The 23,950-nt window shown below is 56.4% G+C and overlaps 1 protein-coding gene across 3 annotated transcripts in view; it reads left to right on the top strand.

Annotated features, from left to right (window-relative positions):
- CCND3 (cyclin D3) overlaps positions 1–23,950 on the top strand; it is a 76,899-nt gene that overhangs the window by 24,465 nt on the left and 28,484 nt on the right. The window contains exons 1-5 of one of the 3 annotated variants that reach the window (XM_082330265.1): positions 7,380–7,677; positions 9,432–9,647; positions 17,591–17,750; positions 18,363–18,505; positions 21,165–23,045. In XM_082330265.1, coding sequence (XP_082186391.1) covers positions 7,480–7,677; positions 9,432–9,647; positions 17,591–17,750; positions 18,363–18,505; positions 21,165–21,326 — 879 coding nt within the window. In that variant the 5' untranslated portion in view covers positions 7,380–7,479 and the 3' untranslated portion in view covers positions 21,327–23,045. Of the gene's footprint in view, positions 1–7,379; positions 7,678–9,431; positions 9,648–17,590; positions 17,751–18,362; positions 18,506–21,164; positions 23,046–23,950 lie in introns of those variants that run through there. The other 2 variants (XM_082330267.1, XM_082330266.1) reach the window with 2 other exon arrangements.

Raw genomic sequence — 23,950 nt, 5'->3', positions numbered from 1 at the left:
GCAGCAGGTCTAGTTGGGGTGGCTGAAGCCTGGCTCTCTAGTAGGAATAGCTGAATAGGACACAACACCATTTTTTCTAACTCAGCCAGCCATATAAACCACTACTGATTTCAGCTTACGATGTCTCAGAAGGCATCTTCTTCACTGCTGTGATACTGGGAGAGGGCAGAGTGGGCAGGCAGGAGCAGCAACTCCTACACTGTAAGGCTCAGAGCAAATGCAAAGCAGTAGGCTAGTGTTGGAAGAAATGGTTAACATATCGGGCGACTGCTGGAACCGCTCCACCAAAATCTGCCTAAATACAGTGGGAATACTACTTGCCCAGTGATGTGTGTGCGTTCACAGAGTGTATCTCATTAGCATGTTGTTAATGGCAGTAATTATTGATGACATGAATGCAGAAGCATACGTAGATAATATACAGCTACCAGAACTGCTGGGAGAAATGCATCCGTATTTTATTACGGATGCTAGCATGTCGGTGAATTTGATCTCTGTACATCTGTTGGGATATACAGAGGTACCTGGCTGTGACAGTCACAAGAAACACAGTGACGTTTGTGCCTTCAGGGAAAGGTGTTCGGGGAGCACAGTCTAATACTTAGAGAAGGAGACTTGTCTTCAAAGCTGCAGGTTATCTGAACGATGGCTGTGCTGCTGCGTGGATTGTATTTTATTTCCATGTATTAACACAAGGGTGTGACGTTCCTCCTCGCCGGTACTTAATCACTGTGGCTTGTAGATCCTTAAAATTTTCCTTCTTTGGCTTTGCAGTTTGAACTGGAGGGATGAGCGTACGACTTCGCTGCCTAGGTGGGGGAGGTCACGTATGCTACGCGTGTGTGGGCTTAATGTGGTAAAGCCAGGTTAGCAGCAAAGAGGGTGGGCTTGGGGACGGTCCCTGGGGCGGCAGAGCGGAGGGTCTGCCAGGCACAGACGCAGCTGCGGGGCTGGACGTGAGAGCGGCTCAGCTCGGTGCCCGCTGGCTGCGTAGGCCTATTCTGGCTGCTGTGGGGTTGGTACAAGATGTTTCCTTTCAGTTACACCAGGGTGAAGCGAGTGCAGCCAGCAAGCTCATGGTAAAGGCTTCTCGCCTGCAAGGTCTGCCTCTAGTTCAAAGCCCTTGTAGCGTATGCTCAGCCCGTGCTGGAAGGTAACAGCAAGGCAGGTGCACCACAAGTGGGGGAAGTCAGTGAGGTATCAATCGCTTGCTTTCTACCCCCCAAAACACTCGCATGCACACAGCATGGCCCTCCCTCCCTCCGAGGAACCGAATCTAGCACAGACTCGACTGATCTGATGAGATTCCTGCCTGCCCATTGCCAGCACCCCAGCGCTCGGTCCCGCAGTGCTTCCACTGCAACGCCGGCAGCAGGGTAGCACCCCGCTCCGAGCCCACCCTCCACCCTGTCCTGACGTGATCCCCTCTGCTCCTGTAAAGGGAACGATGCTCCTAGTCCAGACTTGGGCAGAGACCTGCCCAGTCTCCATTCCTATTTACCACCTGGCCAAGCCAAGATTAAAACCCAGCCATCCTGCCTGCCGGTCCGGTGCCCAGTCTATCACGCCCCATTCCTCAGGAGTGCTGGCTGGCTCCAGCCCTACTGCCATGATTTTGCTGCCTGCTTTGCTTTGTGGGGTCCTGGGAAACGTGGCTGGGTGCTACCACGCAGCGAACGGCAGGGACGCAGGCTTGCGGTGCTGCAAACGGCCTCATCCCATAGCAGACTCAACTTCTTGCAGCAGGAGCACTAAGCCCAGCTTTCAAGGATTTTCCTTTCTCCCTGCTCCTGTTCCAGCTGGGCCAGACCCCCCTTCCTCATCGCTTCCTCAGGCAGGACGGATCCTTGCTGCAGTACAGCCGTGGCAAATTCCCTCTCTGCCTGCACTGCTGAGAAGCCTTGAGCTGGCTCTGACTCGCTGACTGCCAGTTTGCGTTGGCAACCAGGCGCTAGGCACCGGGCTTGCCACATCAAATGAAAAATATCATGCAACCAAAAATTCTTAGAAAAACCCAAATGCATCTAATCTGCCGAATAGGGTGCACAAGACGTAGGCAACAAGATCAAGTCAGGGCAGGGCAGGAAAAGGCAGGAAGGATGGACAAGGGAAGGGTGTTGTAAAAAAGATGTATTTTATATGTAAAATTTCAGGGCAGTATTTTTTAACAATTTGCATAATTGGCAACCACAGATAATCCCCTGAAATGAACTAAATATATCACAACTGGGGGCTTTCCAAGCCCAGTTTGCTTTCTGAAATTGATTGGTTTCAGCTTTGCATTTTTTTCTATGGTCTTTCTTTCTATTATTACCAGCTGAATTTGGCTGGTTTCTAAAATGCCTGATTTGGGAGCAAAACCGAACATTCACCTGGGGATGGCTCACTACGGTGTGAGTTTGAGTCAATGAAAATGTGACTTAATTTTAGATTTTGTTAGGAAAAGGGAACTAAGGCAGAAAACAGCTGCTAAAATGACAGATGAAGGCAAACTTGTTCTAATACTTTTCATAAGAAGTCAGGTGAAACTACATTTAAATCTCTGTTGGCCTAAATTGTTAGCTGAGGCAAACTGGGCTGGCTCCACTGGAGTCAAATCTGGCCCAGCTGCTCTGAAATGGAGACACTCCAAAGCCATAGCCACTTCTGGAAATTTTCTCCTAAATGATTTGCCAGAAGATGTAGTGAATTGCTTGCTAAGTGCTTGTTTACAAATTTCTCTCTCTTCATCCATTCGTACCTCTTTCCAGTCACTTCTTTGTTCTGTTCTGGAAGCCACCGAAGCGAAGGGCTTCCCTACATCCAACCGTTTGTCTCCTTGGTTAAGGAACTCCTGTCATTAAATTGATATATCTCCCAGGAACAGGCACGCTCGGACACAGAAGTGATGGATATAGGGTAAACCCCAACAGTACCAACAGTCACACTTTTATTTTTGTTTAAATAGACAATTGGTCCAAACTGTACCAAAAGCCGCTCCAATAAGGGGATTTAAGTCAATGAAAAAGCTATACTTTGACCTTTGAAGCAGCAAGCTTTCTTCTTCAGAATTCTCATGTATATTATGACTGGATATATCTAAGCATTGCTGAGGTTCAGTATTCGGATGATATCACTCCAAACTAATTAGTTGTACTCAAAAGTCTGACCAAGTCAGAGGAAAGGGAATGCAGTGGTTGCCAGTAATGGGAAAGATATTAGGAAACACGTCCCCTGGGTCAAATGTTAAACTCGTACTCAACCAAACTTCCCTTCAATTCAGTGAAAGCATTTTTTCGAAGTTAAGAATGAATAAGATGTGAGAAAGGAGAGAGAGCCAGCTAGGGAGGGAGAGAGCAGTCTTGTGTTTAAGCATGGGACCGAGACCAGGAAATCCTCAGCTCTCCTGCCCGCTGGACCAGGGAACGGCCGAACGAGCGGGAAGATGCCTCGGCTCCCCGTGCCTGCGGGCTCTGATTCACGTGCGCTAGAGCAAACATCTGCGACGCGCCGTCGTGCTGCGTCCCCGCGGCGATCTGCTCGGCTGCTGCGCCCCGCGGCCTGACCTGCTCGCACCGGTCACCTTTATCAGCAGTTTAAGTGCGTATGATGGACCGTAAACTGGGCCGTCTCCTTCTAAAGCAGCAGGGACTTCTGGCAAGCACGGACCGTGACACCAAACTGCCGTGGCACGCTTTCCTAGCCCTTGCGTGCCAGAGCCCTTGTTCCTTCCTGCTGGGAATAGTTGCAATATCTCTCCGCTTTAGGGAAAACTGGATGTGAAATATAACAGGTTAGGATGTTTGAAGTGCTTTGAAATCCTCAAACCAGAAAGTGTGAAATACTGTCTTCACTCTTTCTCACACATGCACATAATGGTACCTGTTTTTCATTTTATTTTGGGGATTTCCTACAGCAAATTATATAGTTATTTGCTCATTGGATTGGGTTTTCAAGTCCTTCATGTATGTTAAGCAGTTTCATTTTGATGTTACTGATGACACTTGTAGTTGCAGTATGACCAAGGAAGAAGATGGCTTAGCTCTTGGTAGATCAAAATTGGACAGAAGGTAGATATAAAATAGAAGACACAGAAACCAGTGTAGAAAAGGTTCTGACCATGCTTGTTGACAGCCTTCGGGGCCAGGCCCACTGCTGGTGCAAAGTGACGTAGATAAAAACTTTCTGCGGCAAAGAGCTTACGGGCATGCCCCTGCTGAACGGCCATCCCGATAAATGGCATTAGCCTCGCTCCAAGCCCACGCGTGACACCAGCTGCCCATCGCAATCAGACCTGCCTCTGCATTGCCCCTTTAAAAGCTCCAGCTGCCGGTCACTCTTTTTAATTCATCATCAACATACCAAAAAAATGAGCGCCCTTTATGATTCAGCAAAGAATAACATTGCTGGTTCGAGATCCTGGAAGTCTGGAGGCCATCAGGTTTTTTAATTTTTACTTTGAAGGAATTTCCTTTTTTAATATTGCTGTGCTCTCTCTTGCCAAAGCCAGGAAGCTGACTATCTATGGACAACAGTGACCAAAATTTGGTTTTCCTGGAATTTTCTCTTTTCCCTCCGCACACCCACACAATAGGCTTTTTAGGACGCCTGCAGTCTGTAATTTGCCTTTCTAGCCTGATAATGTGGCTTGCAGAGGCATCAGTTTTGCCAAGTCATCATCTGGAAGGAACACTTTCTTATGCAACAGGCTTCATTTTCCCCCTCCGTGTCCTGTGGCCCACGGTTGCCACCGAGCCCAGCTCCCGCTGAACGGGCTGGGTCAGAACCGCCGCGCAGACGCTGGGAAACAGGAGGAAGACCATGAAGTCTGGGAAAGGGCCTGAAACTTTCAATTTCAAAAGGCACAGCCCAGAAACCAGAAGGACCAAGAACCCAGTGCTGTGGTTTCCCTTCGCCTGACTAAAGAAAATAGCTGCTGTCTATTTTTGCTAAAAATGTGGGACATGGGGCCCTTCTCTTCCCCTGCACAAACGGGGGATGCTGCTCACAATGAACGAGTGGGGGAGTGGAGCGGGGGGGGTCGTCCCGGATTAAAACCAGCTGACTGGTCCACAGAAATCTCTCCCATAGATTCCTCAAATATTTCTTGCCCACACCACCAGAAGATTTATTTCTAAGGTGAAAGAAAGTTAGTTGGGAAAGGGATTTGGGAATCTCATCTCACCTACAAAAATTCCTCTTTTTCGTTATAAGGCAGGGATGGGATTGATCCAATTCTCTCCCCCTTTCTTTTCCCCAGTTCCGCATCACCGCGCTGTATGATGTTCTCGGGGCATTCAGCACAACAAATCAACGCTGATGGCGTCATTAAAAATTTGCAATGTATCGTATACCTTGCAGAAAATGAAAGCCATCTGTACAAGTGCAGAAATGGGATTCCAGCGTGTGAAATGTGTGTTATGTATGTGATCTTTGTGTTCACTGTCATGAGTAGTATTTGGAACCTCTAAACCTCTGATCAAAAAGATGTTTTTCATTTTCAACACAAAAAAAAATCCTGAGCAGGGAGAACAAAGACTTCAGCCTTGTTTTACTTACGCTTATTAACTTCATATGTTTGTTCTTCATTAAAAGGCTCTTTTTAGATGACTGAAAATACAAGGAAAGTACTAAATGTGTCAAATCGGCACACACAGAAGTGACTTGTGTGGGGCGAGTAGCTATTTTGGCCAATCACTCCGCCGCAAACTCCTTTGGTTCTTTGCTCCTTAGCTGAAAAATACATACAAGTGTGTTTTTGAGGAAAACTCCAGCAGAACTGCTCAGAGGTGTTCCAGCTGAGCCCTCTTTGTACGATACCGCATCCCGAAAGTCCTCAATTTCTACAAATTCCATTGCTCCGTTCCCTTCTGAACACGAGCAGCTTTCTCCCCAGGACTGCAGATAGGGGTTATTGCTGTGGGTTGAATTTGGGCTCGTCTCCCTCCGAGCCCCTGTGTCATGCTCTCAGCCCAGCAACCCCGCACCGTACAGTGGAATATCCTGCCCTGCGCAACGAAGTGTTACGGGGGCGCCTGCGGCTGGGGTGCCTCGTTTCAGAGGGCAGGGCAGCCAGAACCGGCAGGGAATGAAGTAACCTGGCAGCGCGAGGGACGCTGGGGGTCTGGAACGTATCTCCCACCTCTCATGCTGGTGATTATAATCATTTGGTTGCAATGGCTGCTGCAAACGCCACGGATTGGCACCATCCCGCTGGCGAAGAGGCTTACGCAGGCAGGTCATCCCATTCCGGCACGTTGCCTTCGCAACCCGCATTGGGTAAAAATAAAAAACTGGACCTCCTGGGCTAATTCGCTCAACTCAGTGAGGAGCTTTTAATTTGCAAGCTTGAAGGCAATCCGCTCCCCTTCCGATCAGAATGTGTTGTACATCTTACACTGTTTTCTGACCCTTCCCATGGGCACTAGCAAGGTCAAGACATCTCAGTTTTCGTAGCCAGTAACGAACATCAGAGAGCAACGTGGCCAGAATTACAGCCCGTTGTCTTCAACCTTCCACACCAGAAAGCAATTACTGCTGGGTGAACTGGAAGCAGAGTCAGGCACCGGTGCAGAGCAAATTCTACGCAGTGGAAGCACAGTGCAAACTTATTCAGAAGACTTTAAAATTCCTAGAGTAAGTAGCCACTCGGTGTACAATTTGCAAAGGTATTTCCAGACAATTGTTAATTATTCTGAAAAACCAGCCAAGCCTGACAACCCCTTATCTCGGCAGACACTGAGGTTGCTATCTCCCATGGAGCTGCACCAGTGGTAGCAGGAGGGTAACTTCTGGAGGACAGCAGGCTCGGCGGGGACCGGCTCCAAGCGTGCACGCAGCTGATTATTTCCATAGTCTTGAAGGACTTCGGTCACACACACACACACAAAGGTATAGGACTAAATGCTGAAAAAATAACGCTTAGATATTTGCAAAGATTGGGTTGACAGAAGCCTCCCTGCAAACGCCGGGACTGTCGCTCTGCAGCAAGGCTGGCCTGCAGGGAGCTCGGCCCCGGCGAGCGGCCCCGGGCGCCGAAGCGGGCACCGGGGGAAACCTGCGGTCGCCGGTGCCGCAGCGGGGGGACGGGGCAAGACCCGGGGACGGGGCGAGACCGGGGGGCGGCCGGTCCCGGTGCACCCCCCCCCCCCCCAACATGGCAGCGGCGCCCCGCGGCCGCCCCACGTGCTGCCAGCCCGCCGGCGCGCCTCTCGCCCCGCCCCCGGGGGCGTGGTCAGCGCCCGGTTTCGGCGCGTCGCTGCCGCTCGGCCCGTGGATTGGCGGGCGGCGGGCGGCGGCCCCGCCCCTCGGCGCGCCTGGGCCGCGCGGGCTCGGCGGGACGGGCCGGGGTGGGCGGCGGCCCCGCCCCCGGGAGCGCGGCCAGTTCCCGGCGTCCCGCGGCGGCTGCAGCGGAGCCGCCGGGGTCCCTGCCCGGTCCCTGCCCGCTCCCTGCCCGCTCCTTGCCTGCCCTGCCCGCACCGCACCGCCCTGCCCGCGCCCATGGAGCTGCTGTGCGTGGAAACCGTGCCCCGCGTGCCCCGCGCCGGGCGCGACCCGCAGCTGCTGGGGGACCGGCGGGTGCTGCAGAACCTGCTGCGGCTGGAGGAGCGCTACAGCCCCAGCGTCTCCTACTTCCACTGCGTGCAGCGGGAGATCAAGCCCTACATGCGCAGGATGCTGGCCTTCTGGATGCTGGAGGTACGCGACCTCCCGCCGCCGCCCCGGCTCCCTGCCCGGCCGCCGGCGCTGCGCCTCGCCCGCCGGCCGCGCTCGCAGGCGTGCCCGCTCCTGCCCCGCCGCGGGGAGCTGCGGCGGCGGGGAGTGCAGGACGGGAGCCCCCGGGCCCCCTTCGCTGGCGGGGTGCGGTGAGGTCGCCTTGTGCAGGGGTGCGGGGGACGGGAAAGCCCTGGAGCCCCGGGGCTTGGTACGCGCCGGGTCTCCGGTATGGGGGGGGGCTGTGCCGGTGGGGAGGAGGGGGCTGCGCATGGAGGGTCCGGAGGCGGGGGGGGAAGGCAGTCTGCAGCGGGGCGGCATCTCTGGCCGTGCTAGGGGATGTGATTGCCCGTGCGGGAGGAGCAGACCCCCCCGAAGCCGCAGCCTGTGCTCCCCCCGCCCTGGGGGTGCGCTGCCGCCGGACCCCGCGTTGGCACCCCGCTCCCCAAAGCTCCCGGGCAGAGGGCTCAGCCCTGCACCCGGCAGGCCGGAGGCTTGCGTTTCCTGAATGGGGCTGAAAACGCCTGGTTAAAGGGGGAAAATAATATCACTACCATTTACTTCCCTAAATTAAAAATGAATGCGGCCCTCTGCGGGATGCAGTTCAGTGGGGGAAATCTCATGGGCCTCTTCATGAGATGATCAGAGTGAACGGTCTCAATAGAGAAAGAACAGATTCTGCAAAGGACAAATGATGTTGGGATGGAGCCTGCCTGCGCTCCACCCGGCTGCTGTTGCAAGACGCTGCCTGCTTCTGTCAAAAGAAATAATGAACGTCTTGCTTTTTAAAGTTGGGGTTTTCTTTTTTTTTTTTCCCTGCTATTATTGTTCTGTTTCTGCAATTCGCTTTCTGAGAAGGGCAGTTAGATAAATGCTGCTTTGGAGCCTGTTCCCATGAAGCCCTAAAGGCAGTCAAGCAGCGGATGACACTTGGCAGTTGCCGTGCCCGTGCCCGCCGGTGTCCCCGCTGCTGCGGCCGCCTGTGCAGGGGGAGGCAGTCGCTGCTGGAAGGAGAATGGTGGCGTTTGCTGCTGTATGAGGAGAAACCTCAATATTTTTATGGTTGTGTTGAAAGAAGGAAGTTAAGTATGACCAGTGTTTTGATACTGGTTGAGAGATAAGAGGAGAGGACTGAAACTCAGAGCTCCTGGATTCTGTTCGTGGCTGTGGTACGAGTGTGGCTGAGGGAGGAAGAAGGCTGTCGGACTCAACCATTGATTTGGGCTCTGCCATCGATTCTTCTCGTGTCCCTGGACCACTTCAGGTGGAATTGCCAGCAGTGGCTGTGGGTCCTGCACTAGTAGGTCTCCAGCTGGAGATATGCTGGAACTGCTCCTTTTCTCCAGAGGTCCCCAGTCCCCACAGAGCAGAAAACGGCAGCTTTGCTGTACAGCTGGCTGGAGACGTCCCCAAAAAGGGGCCCGATAAAGCAATTCTGGTCTTAACTTACATGTAGGTGGAAAGAGTGCACGAATAAGTTCTGCAGCTTTCCACAGGAAGATGAAGCCTTAAGGCGTCGGTCAGAGTTGTTGCTGGTGTAATCCCACCGCAGTCGTAGGCTTAACGCCTGCAGCTATTTTACTCCTTAGCACCGAGGTGCCTTCAAAGCCCTGGAGATAAGTGTGAAGCACCATCATGACCAGAAGCTTTGAAGCTGCGGTGCAGGCAGGATCTGGGGAGTCCTGTGCTGATTAAAACTTCCTTTTATTTTTTTTGTTTTTGTAATTGGGTTTTGTCAGGTGTGCGAGGAGCAGAAGTGCGAAGAAGAGGTCTTCCCCTTGGCCATGAATTACGTGGATCGCTACCTGTCATCGGTCTCCATGCGGAAAAATCACTTGCAGCTTCTGGGGGCGGTCTGCATGCTCCTGGCTTCCAAGCTGCGAGAAACCATGCCCCTGACCGTGGAGAAACTCTGCATTTACACAGACAACTCCATCACGCCTCAGCAGCTCCTGGTAACCACCCCTATCTCAAAGAGCCCTCCACTTCCTCCCCAGCTCTCTTATCTCCTGTGTCCTGCTGCTTGGCAGCATACCTGCCTCCATGTCTCCTCCTGTTCTCTTTCTCCCATTTCTTCGCCTGCCTCTGCGTTCCCCAGCCAACCTTCTCTCCTCCTTGCCCCGGTGGGTGCGATGTCTGTTGGCGGAGTCCTTTCCATCCTCCCTGTTGTGGGAAGCAGAATTGTCACCTCCAGGTTATAAAGTTCCTTGTGCCTTAAGCACGCGTTGCCAGCGCGGAGCTGCCATGCTCAGCTCGCGGCCAGGCGCTGGGTCGCTCTCGAGTGGCGGCTCTGAAGAACAAAGGCTCCTGTCTGCGCAGCCGGCGGGGCGCGAGCCCGCTGGGGCATGTGGCTCTGACTTGCCCCGGCTGCAAAGGGGCATGACATGGGAGAAGCGTTTCCACACCAGTAGGAAAAATGAAGCTTTAAGTGGAGAGTTAACCAGCAAAATGGGTGGGAGCTTTTCTGACCTGGCATCCAGCTGGCCGGGTTGTGCCGTCGAGGGTGACACAGCTGCCGAGGTGATGGAAGTGAGCGGGACCGTGCTGCTGCCCAGGTCCTGCTCCGTGCCCTTGAGTTAAAGCAGGGCTGCTTTGCCTCTCCCATCGTCCGCTCAGGCAGAAGCTGTGGAGGCTTTGAAAGGCAAAGCATTTTCATGTCTGATAAAAGTTCAAAGCAAAGATCCAAACCTCTGTGTTCAGCTTCGCCAATGGGGGAGGAAATTGGAGAACCCCTTTTCTTGGGGGCCTTCCGTGCTGGTAGATCAGAGCTCTCGGGAGGAAACGGCCACCTCGCTTCGAGTAACCAACATCCCTGGAGACGGTTTGCCTACGAGAATTTCTCAGGGTTAGTCATCGCCTTATTAAATATCTATATTTTTGGGCTGGGGTGGGTGAGATGATCTGAGTGTGATTTATCCCCAGGGTGGGGAGTGAACCCACAAAACTTTCAGGTGTGAATCGGAAGGCAGTGCTGGTAACCGGGGAACTCGAGTATGAACGTGGTTTTTCCAAGTGCCAGTGAAGGCTGGGGAAAATCCCCTCACCTCCATACCTCTCTCCCGGTAGTCACTTGTGGGTGGTTGTTGCCTTAAGTAGCACTTATGGAAAAAAGCGTGTGGATCATCACCACGAATAGTGGTGAGGGATGGGGATGCACAGAGGAAACAAGTGCTCGTTGCTTCTCTGGATGCTGAGCTGTGGTCATGCTGCGGCATCCTGCTGCGGGGGGCTGACAAAATCTCTGTGTGCGAAAGCTTTCTCCTGCTTTGTCGGTAAAGCTTCATCCTTGAGCGGAGCTTCTCATCCAGTGCTGGATTCTGCATGGGTATCTTCCCAGGCCTGGGATCCATCACGTGAAGCTAATCCCAGCCTGTAACGGGAGGGTTCCTGTTGGCCCTGTGATAATGAGGGGTTAACATTTAGCTGGAAAAAAAGGCAGGGGGAACGGGAGTTGGTTTGCATTCACTTTTCTGCTGGGCCAGCAGAAGTTGCCTCTGTTTGTTGCAGAGCCAACAAGCCGAGCGGAAGGTGCCCAACAGTCGTCTTGTAGGCGAGCAGGCGTCAAAGCACGGACAGTGCTCTCCATGCCCTCAGGAGCACGAAGCTGATCAGAATGCACGTTGTGGGCCAGTGTGGGATTGTGTCCTTTCGGAGTGATGGATGAGCTCTCTGTCCAACAGGAGCATGGGCTGCAGGAGGGTGAACTTACTGCCATGCTTCACCTCCGTTTCCCTCTCAGACTTTACAGGGGGTCCTGTCATCACCCCTGCAGACTAGGGGAGATTGTCACAGCAAATTCTGGTGATTTCTGCAGCGTGGACCTTGGCCTGCAAGGAGTTGGTCTGGCTGGGCACCTTGTGCATATCTGCCATGGATCCCAGCTGTGTTTCATTCTGATTTATTTGGTGATTTAACCTTGGTGAGGATTTGCTTTTTTCAGTTGAATCTTGAGCTGTGTTTGTAGCAGGCTCCTTCCAAAGGAGAACAGTTAGGAGATGTGCAGGTGGGTCGCGGGCAGAGCATGTGCAACATCCCTGGAGGCTTTCCTTCCCTCTTGCGCTCAAATGCTAATGCCTCCTCGCTCAGAGTCTTTTTTATTTCTTCCCCCCAGAGGTTTGTCAGCAGGAAGCTGTGGCTAAGCAGCGCCACAATGTTCGTCTTCCCTTCTCCCTCCTCCTGGCAGCACTGGGGTGGAGATGGAGGAGGAAAGCGCTGTCTGCCGCCTGTTGCTCACTCCTGATTGTGCAGGGCTCGGTACTGGGGTTCTTCCCGGTACGTTTTTCCCACCAGGATCCTGGGTTGCTCTCAGCGCAACAGGAGGCACAGCCGGATGGCTGGCACAGATCTCCCTCATCGTTGTGCTCTGGAATCCATATGCAGTTGAGGTGGACAAGAATGGCTTCATTTTGGGGGTCAAAAGTCCTTTCCTGGGATAGCCAAAGATAGCTTTTTCAGGCAAATAGGATCCCTTTCCTCTTACCCCCTCTCACCCCACCTAAACCTCAGCAGTGCAGGGGTTTATTCCTGGTAATCAGTGCTAGCCAAAGGGCTGAGCAGAAGGCATTGCAAAGCAGCCACAGCCCTTAAGGAGAGGTGCTGAGGCATTTGCAGGTGCCTGGGCAGGAGATGCTCTGTAGCCCGTGGTCTGGTGATCACCTTTCCCTGCCCACCGCAAGGCTTGCTTTCGGTCAGCGTTTAACCCTGTTTGGAGCAGGTCCTGCTCCAGTCTCCCATTGCTCTCCGCTGAAAAGGGGAGTGGAGGTAACGTCTGAAGATACGTGAAGGATTTGTCATCGCTTTGGGACCTGACAAGAGTTAATACCCTGATTACAAAACCAGGGCGAGCTGCTGTTTTCCTCCTCTGTGCTAATCGTGGTAATGTTGCTTCTCTTTCACAATCTTGCAGTGGAAGAGGGTGGGGAGGGGAAGGGGAGCTTCTCCATCAAGGTTTGGACAATGGTGCATCCTGGCCTCTTCTCGTGGATCGGTGCCATTTCAGCTTCCAGCGTGTCCTCCCCGGCCTTTTGGAGGAAGCCGGCTCACTTTCCCAGTAGGTTTGCTTCCTTCTCTTGCCGGGATGCTTGGCACCAGCTCAGTGGTTTAGAAAGGACACATTGGAAACAAAATCTTGATGAAGTTATTCTAGAGAGAAGGAAATGATGCAACAAGGGACTTGTCCATTTGGAGGAAGTTGGATTTCCGTCAAGGGCGTTATCTAACCTACCTTTCTTTTTTCTTTCTTTTTTTTTTTTTTTAATAAAGGCTTTTCTGGCCTTTAGGGTGAATACCTTCAGGGTATTCAGCTGCTTGAAGGCTGGGGAGAGCAGTCGTAGGTCACCTTCATCTGCCTGGTTTCCTCCTAATCCATTGGCTTGCCTCTGCAATCCCTGACCTAAGGTCGGTTTTGCCCATTGCCAGGTATTTCCTAGCAAAGAGCGTAAGCAGGATCAAGCCATAGGTCGATAATGAAGGGAGCAGCAGTGACAGCAGGCAATGAGGAGTGAAAATAAGAGAGAGAACGGCTGAGTAGAGAGATGTTCACTTGTGATGGAGCATTGACTTTCCAGAAGACATGCCTGTGTGTTACTGTTTTACCTTCTGCTTGTTGCATGGGTCGGATAGATGGGGCCGTTTCTGCTTCTGAAGTTGGCACCTTTACCCTTGACATCCACTCGTGCGCTCTGGTCGGGGGGTGGAAACAAACGTTTGCCCCAGATTTCCTATTTGCAAATGGACTTTCATGGCCGCTCATTTCTGTAGCGGTGTCTCAGCTGCTGGGTAGGGTGGGTGGCCAACAGCAACATCAGCAGCTCTTTCCACCCTCTTTTTGAGTCAGCTCGTGAGCACAACGGAGCGCAGCCCACTCCCGCTTCGCTGGTGTCTCATCAGCTCTGTGACAATGTAAAATGGTACCTTATCAACTTGAGTGACAAAATCGAGCGCAACTTCCTTTTCTCCTGCAGACAGGGCTGCTGCAGAGAGGAGCTGGGCTCTGCTCCCTGTGCAGCCTGGCCAGAGAGGTTTCCACAGACCCCTTGTAGGCACAGCGGGTGTGTGGGTGGTGCTGAGGGTAGAGCTTGATGTGCAGAGCGACTGTCGCTGCATGAAAAGGAGAGAAGCTGGTGTGACCGTCACATCCCAGTCTGTGTTTGCAGAGCTGTAAATTGAGCAAAACAGTCTCTGCTTGTGAGTCGGGTCTGTCTTAGTGAGAGGGCGCAGAGGCGGCAGCCAGGGGCTGGAGGCTGTTTCACTGCAACAGGACTGTGCTCTGCGATCACCTGGTCGGGGGGGCAATGGGAAACCAGAGCTGCTTTCCTTCCTTCTCCCCCTCTTTCTTGTGGGATGCAGCCAGGAGAGATGAAGGGAGCAAGCTTGCAGAGGGGAAGCTCAGCTCCTGTGCGCTTCCCAGCCCTAGAGACGCTGGCCAGGCATGGGGACCTCTGCCCTGGGGGATCTTGCAGAAGGGGGACCCGATGCATTCCCAGCGACGGGGTGCTCGGTGGGCAGCGCTGGCAGCTTGCAGCCCTTCCAAGAGGAGGGTGGGCTCCGCAGGCTGGAGAAACAAAGGAACATTTTCCACTTTCTTCCTCTCTTTCATTAGCCAGGCAGAGACTGATTCAATTAGGTGCAAAACAAAATGCCAGGAAAAGGATGTTTGCTATACTGAGTGGTGCTGTTGTCGCAAACCTGCTTGCCTATCTCTTGCAGCCTTTTGTTCTGCTTCTTCCACAGATAAAGTGATTCAGAGATTCTGACATGCTGCTCTGAGAGCGGGAAGTCCCCAGGGTTAGCAGGAGAGAAGCGAGGAGCAGGGTGGTTTGGCAGGAGAGAGGCTGCCCTGAGCTAAATCCTGTGAGCTGGTGACAGTCCTTGGCGCCTGTCGCCTTCAGCTGGCATCTCGAGTGCCGGCTGGGTCTCGGGATCAGGCCTTTTGTAACAACGAGGGTTTTAAGAAGAGGATGAAGCTCTGTAGTAGCTGGAAAAGAGCTGATTTTGTGCATTGCAAACCGACAGGCTGTTGTCCTGGATCAGTCCCGGTGTGGCAGGAGCCAGCTTGTCCCAGGTGAGGTCTGACAGCTGAGCTGACTTGCACCCTGGATCTTTTTAGGACAAAACGTGTCCCAGCAGGGACAAGCTGTCTGCCACACCAGCGGGGACATCATGTGCCACTGGTGATGCTGGGCTGGTGTCCCCCCTGTGCTCAGGAGCTCCCCTCTCGGGTGTAGTGACCCCTTTTGGGTTTGCTTCACAAGCAGCGATCTCTGGGTCCTGCTTTTGACCTTCTCCCTGGGTCTGCAAAAGGGCCGTGCTCCCAGCTCGGTGGAGAGCTCAGGCTGGAGCTGCCTCGGCCTCTCGCCCTCGGGGCAGTGACTGCCGAAGGTGTCGGCACTGGCCTGCGCCCCTTCCCAAGAAAGTGGGCTCCTGCACGAGCAAGCAGCCGGCGTTCCCAGCCTGCTGCCCTTGGTGGGTTCCAGACGAGCGACAGGTAGGGACAAGGCACAGAGTTCCCCATCTCCAGCGGCTCTTCCCTTGTGTCACCTTGCTGTGTTCCTGCAGTTTAACCCGTGGCCAGCACTACCCGTTTTTTCTTCTTTTACCCAAGCCTGATCTCTCCCCTCTGTTCCAATCCCCCAGCTGAACCAGGCACCTTCGGTGACCTGGGCTGATCGCAGGCTCTGGAGCTCATTGCGAAGTTTCCTCTTGCTTTTATCCCATGGATTTGGCTTAAAAATATAGGAAGGCTAGCAGGCTGGCCATCCATATGGGAGACTAGCGAGCGTGCGCTAGCAAAGCTCCGCTTTCTGGTTGGAAAAGTGCAGGCTGAGAAATGGCAAACGGCGTGTTTGGCCTCATGGGGGATTTGGAGCAGGTTGAGCAATGCTGCTCATTTAAGCAACTCCAAACTGGTATTGTTGTGTAAGGGGAAAGAGTGGGTTTAAAAAAAAAAAAAAAAAAGAGAGAGAGAGAAAATGAAGATTTGCCCTTATGAAAAATCTCACTTCTTCAAATCCATCTGTTCTGGCAGCCCTTTGGCACGTCTGTGGGCAGCACTGACCTTGTAATCCTAGACTACTTGGAAAAAGAATAGATATTCTGCTGGGTAGGACTAGGCCCTGAAATGGAGATATCTGATACAAATCCCAATTCAGCTCCGTCCTTCCAAACCAGGAGCTTCAGCTCCTGCAGGGTGTTTTCCTTTCCCAGCGCATTTTCAGGGCCACCGTCACCCCCCTCCACTAGCAGGGAGCGGGGACAAGGGGGCATCTTCTGCGGCCCTTCTGGCGTACCTGGACCCTGTTGCCAAAACCAGATTTGCTGCTGATCCGGAGGATGAAAGAAATTGGAGGCCAGAAGTTTTCATTGTGGCTCGGGACGTGGGGGAATTGGGACCGGCAGAGAAGCTGGGGCGGCTGGGTGTGGGCTGCCCGTGACATTCCTGCTGGGATGGGAAGGGAAACGATCCTAGGAAGACGCCGCTCTCGCCTCTCCCGAGGCTGCTGTGTCGGTGGCGTAGGCATACCCAGACGTAACATCAAAGCCCAGTGAGACCAGTATGTGTGTGGCCTCTGACTTTGATTCAGCCGCTATTCTAGCGAAGTCACGTAGACCTTGACACTGATGGCAGAGCAAGGAACTGAATGCAGGGGTCCCGAATTCTGTGCTGAGGCTCTGATCGTGGGGCTCGCCGTGCTTATACCTTGCCGGAGGAGTGCTTTGGTACCAAACCGCTGCAGGACTTGCTGGGTGGTGACGCTGCCAAGTGCTTGCTCGTGGCTGCTCTGCGCTTTGGTTTTCTTGTTGGCATTAGGACTAACGCCCCGAGCTGCAAGAGCCTGCGAGAGGCTGAGCAGATGAGAGGAGCAGCCCAGGCTCCAGCTGAAATCCGCGGGGGGCACCCGGCCTTCCCGCCATCTGCTCCCCAGCGTGCGGATTACAGAGATATTGCAGAAATCTCCGTTAGATCCTTAGAGCACCACAACGTGGGACGGAGACATCAGCAGGCACCTGGCGTGTGCCTGGGAAGCACGGGTGAGCCGTGGCTGGTATGTCAGTGGGAGAGCAGGGCGTTAGCGTGGCTGTCCAGGGTCTCTTCCCCCGAGAAGCTGCTGGGGATGCCCTGTTGAGCGCGGCTGGAGGCTCTCTTGGCAGAGAAGAGGCGTCATGAGTAGGGGAGGTTCTGCCAACCTGCTGCTGCCCAGGCTGGGACCTCCTCCGTGGGGCTGCGTGCCCGGTGTTTGTTGGGCTGAAGACCTCAGCACCCGGTGACAGCCCCTGGGCTCCGTAGGGATTGGAGATCTCACGCAGGAGCCTGGGCTGTCTGGAAAGCTCAGCCGTGTTCCCCCCACCTTCCCGTGCTTCGGCTGGCTGCAGAGCAGCTATTGCCGCCGGCGGCTCCGTGGCCAAGGAGCCACGAGTCGGTGCACTGGCCGGCTCCAAGGGGCACACGGAGAGGTGAGCTGCTGTGTTCCCTTTGCTGTGATGGTGTTAGCCCCAGGCTGGACTGCTCCTGGGAGCCTGGACATCGGCCTCTCCTGTAGGGAATGGAGAAGGAATATGGGAATGGTGCGCCTACCGCTCCTTGCTCTGGTTTTCCTATGTGGGCTGTTGCAGCAACCTTGCAAAGCAGAGGAGTGTCGAAGGCTAATCCAACTGCACCTTGGAAAGAAGAAACCAGATTTATGCTGCTGCTTCTGATCTTTACTCCAGGCTTTGCAACAGCTCAAGGCTGGGTTTGTGCCATAGTCGCAGAGCAGGGACATTCCCTCTTTTCTTCCCTGTCTCATGGATTGTACTGTTTTACTGGCCCTTCCCCAAGCACTGGCCTTATCTGCCCTTGAATCTGGTGAGTGTTCCTGCCCTGCTGAATAACGTGCTGTCTGTCTGTCTGACTCTGCAGGATTGGGAGGTTCTAGTCCTGGAGCAGCTAAAGTGGGACCTGGTCTCAGTGATAGCGAATGATTTCCTGGCTCACATCCTCCATCACCTCCCACTGCCTGAGGACAAGATGGAGCTGGTGAAGAAACACGCACAGACCTTCATCGCCCTGTGTGCCACAGGTGGGTGCCCGCTCCCGCTGGAGCCACCCGACGGGAGGGTGGGAAGGGTGGGCCGGCCACTGCGAGCAGGGTAGCCTGGGCTTGAGTCAGGCTTGCTGGGCAACCTGGGGCTGGTCTCCAACGCCCTGCCTTTCTGGGGAGCTGAACGCCTGCCTTCATACAAATCAGAGCCTTTGGCTGCTCCATGGCATGTTTTCTATCCCTGACAAAGTGGGATAATGGTGCGGGCGGCTCTTAGTGGGTGCCTGGAAGATGCCAGGAAAGAGCAAACCGCCTCTTGCTGCGCAGGCTACGACTGCGGGAGGGCGTCCGGGGTAAGGCCGGGTTGAATCTGAGCTTTCATCAGCCTCGCTCTAAGTCACTAGAGCAACCTCATCTTCAGAGCTTCTTTTGGTGAGACAGGCCCAGAGAAATAGCTTCACGAAGCTTGCTGCTCTGATGCTCAGCCTGTTCCCTGTCGCTTCACCCCCCTTTCTCCCCACTAAGCCGGAGAGACCCCTCTGCCTGGCCCTCTCTAGTCTTCCAGGGAAACCAGAGTCCCAAGAACTTGCCATGCGCATCCTTGCTAACGGCTGCTTCCTTTTGCCCCTTGTGTCCCTGTCCTGGCTCTAGACTACACTTTTGCCATGTACCCCCCCTCCATGATTGCGACCGGCAGTATCGGAGCGGCGATCCACGGCCTGACGGTCTCCGTGAATGATTTCACCGGCGAGGCGATCACCGAGCTGCTGGCCAGCATCACTGGCACGGAGGTGGTGAGTGTTCAGGGGGAACAGCAAAGTGGTTTTGCTGCTGGATCTGGTGGAAACCCTTCCTCTTTCTGCTGCTCGTTCTTCGACGGAGAGGAAATCAGGCCGTTCATAGCGATGCTGACCTTGGTTTGAGGAGTGCCTAGCGATGAGTGAGCATCTCTAAACACAGCACCCTTGGTCAGTCCTGTGGCTGCAGTCGGCTCCTGGCCCCCAGCGCTGCCTGCGCAGAGCGGGGCGAGCTCGGGAGCCTTTGAAAAGCAGCACAAAGGGGAGCGTCTGTTCCCCGCGCGGGCAGGTGTTGGTGGGATCGGTTGACGAGGTGGGATGGGGCAGAGGGAGAAGCCGGGCTCCGCATCTGCTAACCTCCGCCGGTGTCTGGTTGCAGGTGCCCAGGCTCGGGAGGGAAGGGGGCCGGGGGCACAAAGCGTTTCAGGACGCTGGCACAGCGGCTTTGCTGGGGACGTCAGGGTGGCGGGGGGCATCTGCCTGCCCCGCCACTGCCCTTCGAATGGGCAAGGGGCACCCCGTCGGGCCCCCTGTTTCCAGGTCGCTCCTGCTGCGGTGAAGCAATCGGGAGCCTTTCTCCTGCCAGGGCCCCTTTTGATCTTTTCTTCTGCCCGAGCGCTAATGCCGGCAGCCGGGCGCGGGGTTAGTTACAGTCCCCTGACAGCAGCGCCGGGAATTGGAAGAGGTGCCGGTGCCACGGCGGGTGGGAGGCTGCGACCAGGCTTTGTCCCGGCAGGGAGGGGACGGGGCAGGAGGCCGTCCTGATCTATTTGTGCAGCTTTCCTTTTTTTTTTTTTATTTGTTAGCCGGAGCCTTTTTAAAGAGTGAATCAGTGCAGCCAGCTGCTCTCAAGCTGCTGCGGTGAATGGGGCAGGGGCTGAAACCTGCTCTGGGTCGGGGCTGGTGGAGGGAACAGGTGGGAAGCAGGGAGGGCACCGGCGAGGGAGGGGAGCCGAAACGGAGCCCAGCTCACCTCTGCTACCCGGCGGCGCAGGGCTGTGCCGGCTCTGCGGCTGGTGGGACCTGCGCTGCTGCGCTGAGGCCGGCTCCTTGCTGGCCGTGCCAGCGCTTTGGGCGCAGCTTGGAGCCGCTTTGGATCAGTCCTTGTCCCGCACTGAGCAGGACCAGTCTGAGCGTCTGAGCATCTGAACCAGGGCCCCACGGCGTGGCTGCCCTGCGGAGCACATTGCATGCTGGCTGGGGCGAGCTGAGCTGTCGCCCAGGCAGCCCCCGAGGCTTGGCCAGCCGGCGAAGGAGCCTGGCTGCCTGTGGCCAAGCCAGCTTTTAGCATCTCTGCCAAAATTGCCGGCAGAGAGCCTGGTTGCGGAGAGCGCGGGGCCGGGCTGGCCGTGGTGCGAGGCCCTGCAGCGAGCTTGCCCCGGGGCTGCGGGCGGGCGGGAGGCTGCGCTGCCACTGACGGGAAGCGGCCTGGGGACGGGGAGGTGGGCGTTGCTATTTTCGCTCCCCACATCCTCTGTCAGTTTCTAAGAACCGGCAGCGGATTCCTGGTAAGAGATTTCGGTGTGTGACAATATCCAGCGGGCGTGTGCGGCCCCGCAGCGTCCAGCTCGGCTCCGGCCGCGAGGTGCGAAATGCCACCTCTTACCCCTCGGTGCGAGCCGAGACGCGGTGTAGGAGCCGGGCTGGGGTGCGCCCGCTGGCGACGCCGCTCTCGGTGCGTCACGGTGCTCTGGTGTCAAAGTGGAGGAGTTTCCTCCTCTGGTTACAGCTTGTGTGGGGAGAAAACGGAGCGGGGTTTGCTTTCCTTACAAGTGATGTGTCACTGCTTGCAGTCCCCTGCGCCTTTCTGTTTGCGGGGCTGCTGCGTCCCCCAGCCCTGGGCTCCCTGGGCCCCGGGGAGGTGCGGGTGAGTCAGCGGGGCTCCCCCGGGGGAGCAGGAGGGGGAAAGCCTTGCGAGAAGCTCTGTGGCCACAGCATCGTTCTTGTAACGACTCGGCATCGATGGCGCGTAGCATAGGGAACACGTGGCTGGGGGGGTCTGGGAGGGCTGGGTCCGGCTGCCTTCAAGATCCCCAAAGCGATGCAGCGTGCGTCCGCCGCGGCACCCAGCAGGGATTCGCCTTGTCCTGGCTCGGACGTGGGCAGGGACGGGAGGAGGCAGAGTCTCTGCAGCGGGTGGGTGACCGCAGAGATGCAGGACCACGCCGAGCTCCGGGAGACCCGGGGCCCCGAGGTCCCTGCGTGCGCCCGTGGCGGCTGTGCGCCGGCCGTCGCTCGTGGATCTGGGAAGTCTGGGTTGGAACGGTCGATGCCGGCCAGCGCAGAGCTGCTCTGCTCCAGCCTCTTGGTCGTCAGCGGCAGCTGACTGCCGCGCCGCTGAAATCGCACGCTGCGTCCAGGCGCAAGCCCGGCTGCTTTGGGAAGCTCTGATGGGCACAACGTCTGTTCCTCGAGAACGTGGCCAAGCAGGGAGGTGGGGAGAAGACAACCAGAGCGTGGGGCTTCTCCTGGGGAGGGGCCTAAAGCACAGACGGGCTGGAGATGCCCCTTGTCGGAAAAAGGCGTCTTTGTCTTGTGCGTTTATGTACTCCAGGGGCCAGAGACGTAGCCCAGCAGCTGCTCAGAGCTATTTGTAAGGCTCCCACCGCTGAGCAGCAGCGAACTGAGGCCTCTTGTCTCGCTCCCTCTCCCGCAGGACTGCCTGAAAGCCTGTCAGGAGCAGATTGAGGCAGCCTTAGCCGAGAGCCTGAAACAGGCGTCCCAAACCCAACAGGAATACCGGGCCACCAAGACTGCTGCTTACCCGGCCAGCCAGCCCACCGGCACGCCCACAGACGTCACGGACATCAACCTGTGACCAGCCTCCCCTTCCCGAGAGCCGCCCGGCCCCGCCGCAGCAGGCCCTCGCCCTGGACACCGAAAGGTCGCTGCATCCCACCCACCCGTCCGTCCGTCGGCCCCCTCCGCCGGACGCCCGCTGAGGATTTGTTCCGCTCGCCGGGAGCGCAGAGCAGGACCCGCGCTCGTCTGTCGGAGCGGGCGGCCGGGCTGGCGGAGCTCGACGCTGCCCGTCGGCTTCTGCGGGTGGCCGGGGTGAAGCGACCGTTTTCGTGGTGGCAGGGCAGAAGAGCTGGGGAGGGGGAGCAGGACCCAAAACGAAGTTGTAAAATGTTTCTCGGTTGGTGTTCCTCGTAGCCTGGCTGGCCGCCGTTTGCCGTCTCCTCGGGGGTGTTTACCGTGACGACTTCCAGCCCCGCGCGGGCCGTCGGTCGTGGATAGCGAGCCCTTACCCTGGCCTGCGTGACCAAAAGCCTCCTAACGCCCGCTCCCTCCGCGGGCCGGGGTGCCGCGGGCCCGCCTGGCTCGCGAGGGGCGCGTGGCCGGGAGGAGGGAGCCGGTGCTCGTTGGCCCCTCGGTGCCAGCCGCTTCGTGCCAGATTGCTGGGGCTGCCGGGGGCGGCGTGGCTGCTTCTGCTTGGAGGGGAAACGTGTGGCTTGTTTCTTGTTGCTGTTAGATTTGGGATTTGCGGGTTTTCGGCTTGCGTGGGGGCCGCGCTCCCCGGCTGCGCGGACAGCAGAAGTCCTCGCCTCGGGGAGCGGCCTCCTGGGCGAGGTGCGGGCGCGATCCCCTTGGCTTCCCGCCGCCCCACTGAGGCTGCTTAATTTATTGTTAACTGCTGGGAAAAGGGGAGGGAGGAAGACTGCGGCTCCTTGGTGTGGGGCCTGGGTGCCGGTCTCCTCTCCTTCCCAAAGAGTGCCTTCTCCCTTCGTCCCCTCCCCAGCTCCCTGGGCAATGGGAGACTCTCACTCGGAAGCTGGTTGGGTTTTTAGGTAGCTTAGACATCGGACTAGGATTTAATACATGTGAATGTGCTGCTATGGTCTGAAACGCGTCTGCCCTCCGCGGCAGGGCTCCCGGACGGCGGTCGGGAGGGGCTGCGGTGCACGGATCCCCCCGTGGGTCCGAGCTCTCGCCTCAGCGGGTGGGAAATTTGCCGCGCACTTGAGTTGAAAAGCAATTATTGCATTTTTGTATTGTTGTTGTTGATCCTGTCTGTTAGTTTTTATAAAAAGTGTTTTAAAAAAAAATAATGCTGCTTTTCGAAAAGAAAACCATTATATAGTAGAATCGTATTAACCAGGAGAAGCCAGGGGGACGCTGCAGGGACGGGAGGGAGACTGTTGCTGCTTGGTGGCCTCTGGACGCGTAGGTCTGTGGCTGTCGTCCTCCCGTGGGGGACGCGGAAAAGGAGGGAGAAATCTGCCTTTTTGGATGCCGCTAGAAACAAAAGTCTTATCAGGTGGAAAAAGAGGGGGCTGCTGTTCTTCCGCTAGCCTGCCTGGTCACGAAGAGCCATCTGCCGCCGCCTCCTGCTAGCGGGAGGGCCGCGGGCGCCCAGAGCCTCTCTGTACAAGAAGAAAAAAATTTTTTTTATATATAAATGAGTTTTAATTTAAGAGTAAACTGGTTTGGTGTTCACATGCAAGAGTCCCGCTGCTGGGAGAATCAAAGGACCGATAATGTTGCAATAAAGTATTTTAAATGAGTACGAGGGCTTCAGGGTTTCCCTTTGCGATCCGCTCCGCGCTCGCCTTGGGCCGCCCGGGGAAGGCCTTGGGCTCCTGCTCCCTCGCGGAGCTCCGGCCGCTGCCCCGAACCGCGGGGGTGGGAGCCGGCGGCTGGGGGACCCCGCGGCTGCTCCGGAGGCCCCAGCCCCGCGGCGGAGCGGGGCGCGGGCGGGCAGGACGCCACCAGCCCCGCCGAGGCGCGGAGGGGAGACGCCGCAGGGCTGGCGGCGGATGAACGCGCAACCCGAACGCCTTCCTGCGGGCACGGTGCCCGCCTGCACGGCGGCCGCGGGAGCGGAGGCAGCGGCTTCACGCCCCCGGCAGCTTTGAAGCCGCTCGGGCGGTGCTGCAGGGCGGTGAGAGCGCGCTGGATGCGCTGCGCCAGCCCGGGCTATCTCTCACGCTCATCAGCTTCTGGCTTCTTTAAGGAAAGGAGATAAAATCGGGGAGCCAAGGAAAAGGCGCTGCGGTGCGCAACCAGCGCGGGCGGCCGGGCTCGGCGTGCCGCTTCGCTTCACGTGGCTTCTGCTCCCGCCGCCGCTGGCACGGGAGAAGGTGCCGGCTCTCGAGGGAAGCGGCGGCAGGAAGCAGCTGTCCTCGGCGCGGCCGGCCGCCGCAGGGGCTTTTCTCCGTGGGCCGCACCAGCGGGACTTCGCGCTGGTTTCAGGGGCGAGGCCGGGTATTTGCAACGCGCAAACCCCGCGGCATCGCAGCGGCGCCGTCGGCACCTCCCCAGGGTAAGCGCGGTGCGGGAGGAAAAGCCCCCACGGGGTTTTCCAGCGGAGGTGGCACGCATGCGTGGGCAGGTTGCCACGAGCAGGCCGGGCACGTGGCCTCGATGGCCGGGCGAGGACAGCGGCCCCGGGGCTTCACCAGCCCTGCGAGTAGCGGCGCAGCCGGGTTGCAGGCAGAT

Source organism: Platalea leucorodia (genome assembly GCF_965183815.1).
Source record: "Platalea leucorodia genome assembly, chromosome: 19".
In the NCBI taxonomy this organism is placed as follows: Eukaryota; Metazoa; Chordata; class Aves; order Pelecaniformes; family Threskiornithidae; genus Platalea; species Platalea leucorodia.
The sequence above is the reverse complement of the archived record's forward strand: the minus strand, read 5'-3'. Positions and strand labels throughout refer to the sequence as shown.